This window comes from Carassius gibelio, chromosome A13 (assembly GCF_023724105.1).
Source record: "Carassius gibelio isolate Cgi1373 ecotype wild population from Czech Republic chromosome A13, carGib1.2-hapl.c, whole genome shotgun sequence".
Lineage (NCBI taxonomy): Eukaryota > Metazoa > Chordata > Actinopteri > Cypriniformes > Cyprinidae > Carassius > Carassius gibelio.
The window spans coordinates 10,246,823-10,254,248 of NC_068383.1; the positions used below are offsets into that span (position 1 = coordinate 10,246,823).

Genomic DNA, 7,426 nt, shown 5'->3' on the forward strand with positions numbered 1-7,426 from the left:
GGAAAATGGCATGATTCCTTTGGTTTGACACCTGCTAAAACATAGTCAAATCAGACTTACTGAGTGCTTCTGATAATTTATGTTTTCACTAATCTGATGTGTTATCCTTCAGAAATAGCAAAACCTATTATTAAAATGAAATCTGAACATAGAACCAGGACAGAACGTGCCTTTTTTTTGTTACCCTACTACCATTAACCCAGGTCGACAGGTGGCGCTAGAGTGTGACGGCACTCTAACTGGCCATGAGGAGAAGAAAACACATTCGCGAGTTTCACACACGTGTAGAACAGAAACATGGGCAAAAGAAGGCGAGGAAATCAAGAAACAACCAGTTTAACTAAGAAACAGAAGAAACATCTAAAAGAATTTGGAGAACAGCACCCTTTTCACGATAAGTAAGTATAGCGGTGTGTTTTAGACCGTATACACAGAGAGTATAACGTTACACTGGGAGCTTCAAGTAGCAAGTACTAACACTTTTAATGGTTTCGTTTTTTAGTGTTGTTGATAGACCGGCAAAGACTCAGATTTTGCGCTTGGTAAGTATTTATAGACTAATAATATTTCTTTCGCTATGACTTAGTCTTAAAAGGATTGATCCTGCAGGTCCAGCACCGTCCCTCTGAACTCAGTCAGTAAACCAGGTGAATGAGAAGCATTCGGCAGCTGAATGTATTTACTTTACAAGTAATATTTGCACAAGCAGTGTGGAAAAATAAGTTTGGCTAGATCTGATCAGAGAAGTCGCCCCTGGTTTAATCTCAATAGTTTGCTACTCATGTTGAAGGTTTATTCTTCATGTTTTGTTTCAAACCATCACATTAAACTTGTTTCTGCACCTGAACAGCCTGACAGTCCACAGCACCCTGAACCTGACAGTGAGGGAGACAGTGATGAAGAGCAGCAGTCTGCTTATCAGAAACTGCTGACCACCATGATCCAAGGTGCTGATGACAACAGTGAAGACGAAGAAAGTGAGGATGAGGATGACGGAGAGGAAGTTGAAGGTAGGATCTTTTACAGTCGCATACTTTACACTTTCCGATATCAGTTGTGGTGCTTTATCTGAAAAGGTCTAATGGCTTCTAATTAACTTTTTTTCAATTAGGAGAAAGTGAAGAAGAAGAAGAAGAGGAGGAGGAGGAGGAAGGTAGTGATGCTGAGGAGGATTTAGAAGAAGAGGAGGGCGAAACACCCGATAAATCACAAAATAAAGAACACCCTGATAAGACAAATGGAGATACAGAAGAGACTGAAGAGGTTGAGATGGAGGGAGAGTTTACAGATAAGAAGAATGAAGCTGCATTCTGTCTGGAGACCAATCTGCCTGCGGAAGGGGAGGAAAACATGCGAGAGGAGGAAGGTAAGACTCTAATGATTCATCAATCCGACTCTTTGAATTCTGACCTGAAATTATTTCTACATACTTGCAATGTAATAGTTTTGCAAACTCTAAAGTGTATTATCCAAGACTGACCATATTAATTTCCTTAAGAAGCAAAGCCTAAGCCCAACTAGAGTGTAAACATACCGCTCTTACTCTCTGGTTATTGTAGACATATTTGCGAAGCACCAGGAGACTGAACTGAGTGAAGAGGAAGTGGGACGAATCTTGCAAGGATCAAAGATCAAGACTCAGGTTAAGGTATGTGAGTTGTAAGATTCCAATTTTTTTTTTTTTATTTTTTTTTTTTGGAAGAAGGAAAAACAGTAATTGTAAATTATCAATACGATTTAAAATACGTTTTTAATGACATAAAAGAAGCGGTAGTTTAACTGATTAAATAACTAAATTAGTGGGGGAACTTGCTGATTTGGTGCTCAAGAAACATTTTTTTAGTAACAATGTTGAAAACAGTTGTAGTGTTAATATTTTTTTTTTTTATGGAAACCGTGAAGCATTCTTTTTCTAAATTATTTTATAATAGAAAGTTCAGAAGAACAGTATTTATTTGAAATAAATCTTTTGTAACATTATTAATGATAAATGTAATGCATCCTTTTCTGAATAAATGTTTCTGAAAAGACAAAAGTCTTATTGACCACAAAAAGTTGTGAAATTTTACAATTCTTCCTCACCCGTCAGTGGCCGAAGCTGGGCACTCTGCAGTGTACGTGTCCACTGGAACGTTTCCCAGCCTTGGGGCCGCCCTCTTCTGCCCCGTTTCCAACCATCCACAAAACCCTGGAGGCAAATTGGTGCTTGTTAAACAAGTCCTTTGCACCTGAAGGAGGCGCTGTGACTGATATTACAGAGCTGCAGAAGGAATTGCTTGGGCTCATGGGTATGTCAACAAAATTAAAAAAAAATTAGCGATCACATTTTTCACTATCCTCATCTCCTTTATTTTGATTTTGCAGGTACTTACAGGGATGTGCATTTTACAAACAGCTCTCCCTTGAGGGAGGCCAAGGAAGTGCGGAGTGCATACTGTCTTCATGTGCTAAACCATGTGTTAAAGGCAAACACTCGTGTGCTAAGAAATAATGCCAAGTTGAAGGAAACTAAAGATGTGAATGAGGAGTTTCGGGACCAGGGCATTACTAGACCAAAGGTACCCATGTCTTCATACGAGTACAGTGTTTGTTTTTTTAATACTGCATCGGTTAATTTTTAATCAGTTTGTCCTGTACTTGATGTTAAACATAAATATGTTATCAAATTATTTTAAATGTTTAATTTCATTCATTAACCTGTATTCTCTTGATTACAACAAGAATAAGAGTGCTGAATTAATTTTCAATTTTTTAGGTTTTGATTCTGGTGCCATTCAGAGATGGAGTGCTGCGAGTGGTCCAGACCTTCATAACGCTTTTAGAGCCCAAAGGCAAGAAGATGGATGTCAGTAACAAGAAGAGGTTCAAGGAAGAGTATGGAGAGGAGCCTGGTGAAAGTCCGCCCAAACTGCAAAGACCTGATGACTACCATGCAATCTTTTCTGGAAATACAGATGACCATTTCAGGATAGGTACAGTAAAGTTTTTCCTATTAATTGAAATCCTTAAACGATAATATGTGATGCACGTTAATGTTTGAATACTGAAATGCTTAAAGCTGTGTCTACATATTGGGTTAGAGTTAAACCAGACAATGATAATAGATTGTTTCAAGCCCTTTGGTTCTCCTAGTTTAGGCAGTTAAATTTTACACCTTTGAATTTTTATAAATTGTTTTATTGTGCCTCATTTCAATTTTTCTCTGTCTGTGGGCAGGTGTGTCTATCATGAAACGCAGTATGCGTCTCTATTCTCCCTTCTACTCTTCTGACATCATCATTGCATCTCCGCTGGGTCTGCGCACAGTTCTTGGTACCGACGGTGAGAAAAAGAGAGACTTTGACTTCCTGTCCTCCATCGAACTTCTGATTGTGGACCAGGCAGATGTGTTCCTCATGCAAAACTGGGAACACTTGCTGGTGGGTTTCAGTTGTCCAAAGGTTCTTTTAGAACACTTTAGTTTAAAGTCGAATGATAGATTTTAAATTGAATAGCACAGTGTTCTTGGTGTAATAAATTATAATGTAGATATATTTCTGTGTATAAATGGCCATTTTCCTTTGTTTGTGTTGCAGCATGTGTTGAAGTGTTTGAATCTGCAGCCGCTGGACTCTCATGGTGTGGATTTCTCTCGTGTGCGCATGTGGAACCTGAACAACTGGGCGGCGAATTATAGACAGACGCTGGTGTTCAGTGCCATACAAGAGCCTCAGATCACCAACATCCTTACCAAACACTGCCACAACTACAGGGGTCAGGTACACAACCAAACGCCCTGAGAACTGATCAGATTGTGAAGTATTTGTATTTTGGTCTTAGGGGAGTGTTTAATGGTCATGTTTAACTAAACATATTGACAATATAAACCTTTTTACAATAGATGTTTAAAGGTTTTGTGTCAGTAGATTATTTTTTTACTCTTAAAAGAAATTAATACTTTTATTCAGCAAGAATGCATTAAGTTGATCATAAGTGACAGCAAAGACCGTTATAATGTTTCCAAAGATTTTTATTGTAAATAAATGATGTCCTGTTGGACTTTCTATAAATTACTAAAAATACTAAAGAAAAAAAAAAGTGTCACATTTTCCACAATACAAATTCTGTTTTAAACAAAATTAATTACGCCGACTTTTGAAGGTAGTTTAAGTTTACAGATACTATTGTCCATCTTTCCTTCAGGTGTGCAGTAAAACTATTCCAAAGGTGGGCTCAATCTGTCAGGTTCTGGTGCAGTTGCCACATGTGTTCCAGATGTTTCACTCTGACAGCTTGATGGACCAGGATGCCAGGTAACGGATGCCTGCTGTTTTACATTCTGAACACTAGAGAGCAGCAGCGTTCAGTCTGCACAGAGAAACCTCTGAGAGAAAGTATTTATAATTGACTATGAAATTATTTTGCAGTAAAATAATTTTCTGAAACTCATAATAGAAAGTGAGTAAGATGCAACCGTTATTTGTGGGCTGAAAGCAATGTAGGGCTGTGCAAAAAATCGAATGCGATTTTCATGCACATCTCATCAGTAAAGACGCTCCTGTAATTAGAATTATTATCTCCAGCACGTGTGTTCAGATCATGGTTGCCAGGTTTTCACAACAAATCCTGCCCAGTTGCTTCTCAAAACTAGTCCAAAACTAGCCAAAATCGCGTTTCCAGGAGGTTCCCCGATAAAAAAAATTGCTTCCCGTGGTTAAAATATACGTTTTGTTTTATGGGATGGTTGCCTTGGTAAAATTTGCATTTTAGGGGCTACATATCACGTTATTGGTATTGTCGCTTTGACCCGCTGACATGAAAAACAACCACATACTTGGCAACATTGGTTGGCATTTATTACACAGAGCCGTAATTCACTGACAATCTACACAAAATCGATTTTAAAATCGGTGGCGATTCTTTGTCGATTTTGAAAGCAATTTTGTGTTAGTTGTCGGTAGATTACGGCTCTGTGTAGTAACTGCCGCTCCACCTGAATCAGTGTTGCCAAGTCTGCGGTTGTTTTCCATGTCCGCGGTTCGAAGCAACCCCAATACCAATAACGTGATATTTAGCCCCTAAAATGCGAATTTTACCAAGACAACCATGCCAAAAAACAAAACGTATATTTTAACCACAGGAAGCAATTTTTTTATCTGGGAACCTCCTGGAATCGCGATTAGTTTTGGACTAGTTTTGAGAAGCAACAGGGAAGGATTTGTTGTGAAAACCTGGCAACCCTGATCTGAACACACGTGCTGGAGATAATACTTCTAATCAAAGGAGCGTCTTTACTGATGAGATGTGCATGAAAATCGCATTTGATTTTTTGCACAGCCCTAAAGCAATGAATATCATTCATACTGAATTTTCATGACTACTGCATTTACAAAATGTGATATTTTGAAAGAACTGTATTCCTATGACAGCATATGGTCAAATTATAATGTTTATTAATTATTTGCAAGTATTTAAACATTATTATCCTTTAGGTTCCAGTTCTTTGTGGATAAGATCCTGCCCCAGTACAGAGACTCTGTCATGTCCCACACTTTCATCTATGTGCCATCGTATTTTGATTTTGTTCGTCTGCGCAACTACCTGAAGAAGGAAGACGTGAGTTTCGCTAGTGTCAGCGAGTACTCGCAGAGATCAGAGGTGTCTCGAGCTCGACATTACTTCCAGAAAGGAGAAAAACAGTTTATGCTCTTCTCTGAGAGATTCCACTTCTACAAGAGGTGTGTGTTTTATAAACGTATTATTGTCAGTTGTATACTTTATTTACACTACTGTTCAAAAGTTTGGGTTCGGTCAGATTTTGTGCATTAGTAATTTAATGCTTTTGTTCAACAAGGATGCATTAAAACGATCAGAAGTAACAATATAGACGTTTATAATGTTGCAAAGAAAATAAAAATACTGAAGGATCATGTGAGACTGAAGACAGGAGTTATGGCTTCTGATAATTCAGCTCTGCCTTCACAGGAATAAATGCAACATTTTAAGCATAAACATTTAAGCATAAGAGCTTTTTTTTACTATATTTTTATAAAATAATTGCAGCCTTTTTTCAAAAGCATCAAATAAATCTTACAGACGCCAAGCTTTTCAACAGTACTCTAAAAAAGATGATGCAGACCAATAAAATAAAAACACTTAAATTAACCAATTTTTTTTAGTATAAGTTTGAATTTTTACAAGTTCTTAATTCTCTTTTCTCTCAGATACACTATAAAGGGCATCCATAACCTGATCTTCTACGGGTTGCCTACGTACCCTCACTTCTACAGTGAAGTGTGTAATATGCTTCAGGCTGGTGTCAGAGAGGGTGGTGGTTCTGTCAGCTTCACCTGCACAGCCCTTTACTCCCGATATGACATGCATCGTCTGGCTGCTATCACTGGGGTCGACCGCGCCGCTCAGATGCTCCAGTCCAAAAAATCAGTGCACCTTTTCATCACAGGGGAGGAGAAAAACACATGACCTTGAAAAGCGTGTAACATTTTCAACCTCTCAAGCAAAGAAAGTAATCTGTGTTTGTGATAATGGACACTCTTTCAAATATACAACTTACACGCTCAAGTCATCTACAAATAAAATTCAGTCATTTGACTAAATGTTATGATCTTGTTTGCATGTCTTTTTGTGTTCTTTTTTTAATGTAGTCACAGCCCATGTCTTTGTTTTTTTTTTTCATAATTACTTTCAGAAGGTTTACAGGGCTCCACAATAAGGATGAGAAGTTCTGACCAGTTGAAGTGTCACCTGTCTTGTCAGAAAAGTGTTACAATGTCACTATATCTTACATTGATCATGAACGTGTTTTAAATTGTAACATCCAATAACTACACTTTTTGTTTATTGGATATTGTTGTAAAGTGTGTTGAGCAAATAATGCATCTATATGTGCTCTTCAAGAGATTTTAGGATTTAAACTCCTTTAAAGTTAATGTTAAATTATGGCATAAATTAAAAATAGTTAAATACCAAATATCACAAAAATAATACAAATAAATGCATCATTCATTCAATTATGAAAACAAATATTTATTGTAGTTGTGGGGCCACTTAAAAATCTGAACTACTGGTAAGCAGAAAAAAATTCTTAGTTGAGCTGCCTTCACTGTTCAGTGTAGTAAATACACACAAGCTTTTAAAAATGTAGTAATCACTGCTTGTTATTGTGACTTATTAAATGACATGAGCAAGAGTTAACTTCTAATGATCACGCTGGAAATGACTGATTCATCTAATTACCTCCCAGTGTGACAGTTCTGTATGAAGTGGAACGTTTGACAATTTGGATTAAAGTCCTATTGTCTCAAACTCCCCAGTGATCAGATGCACTTCTGTTTTTTGCTTTCTTTTTTCTTGCTCTGTTTCGCTGTCAGTTGGAAAATGGAGCTGCTGTTTCACACACAGATACACACTCTCACTCTCTCTCTTT

At 37.5% G+C, this 7,426-nt stretch overlaps 1 protein-coding gene across 2 annotated transcripts; it reads left to right on the forward strand.

The window, feature by feature from the left end:
- Positions 1 to 224: 224 nt before the first annotated feature.
- Positions 225 to 6,601, forward strand: utp25 (UTP25 small subunit processor component). 2 transcript variants are annotated; one of them, XM_052612834.1, is made up of 13 exons: positions 225 to 398; positions 503 to 542; positions 851 to 1,010; positions 1,112 to 1,366; positions 1,560 to 1,648; positions 2,090 to 2,288; positions 2,365 to 2,558; positions 2,756 to 2,972; positions 3,217 to 3,419; positions 3,576 to 3,758; positions 4,183 to 4,292; positions 5,472 to 5,717; positions 6,204 to 6,601. In XM_052612834.1, exons 1-13 carry the CDS (start codon positions 298 to 300, stop codon positions 6,460 to 6,462), a joined length of 2,256 nt encoding a protein of 751 aa, XP_052468794.1. In that variant the 5' UTR covers positions 225 to 297; the 3' UTR covers positions 6,463 to 6,601. The 2 variants fall into 2 exon arrangements, with proteins under 2 accessions (XP_052468794.1, XP_052468795.1); XM_052612835.1 differs by lacking the exon at positions 503 to 542 and having other exon boundaries at positions 255 to 398.
- Positions 6,602 to 7,426: the final 825 nt, after the last annotated feature.

What these genes read in the sequence shown, in the direction of transcription:
- utp25 (XM_052612834.1), top strand. Translation starts at nt 298, where the DNA reads ATGGGCAAAAGAAGGCGAGGAAATCAAGAAACAACCAGTTTAACTAAG. An exon ending in GCCACAACTACAGGGGTCAG is followed by an intron (nt 3,759 to 4,182) that starts GTACACAACCAA and finishes TCTTTCCTTCAG; the next exon opens with GTGTGCAGTAAAACTATTCC. An exon ending in AGATTCCACTTCTACAAGAG is followed by an intron (nt 5,718 to 6,203) that starts GTGTGTGTTTTA and finishes CTTTTCTCTCAG; the next exon opens with ATACACTATAAAGGGCATCC.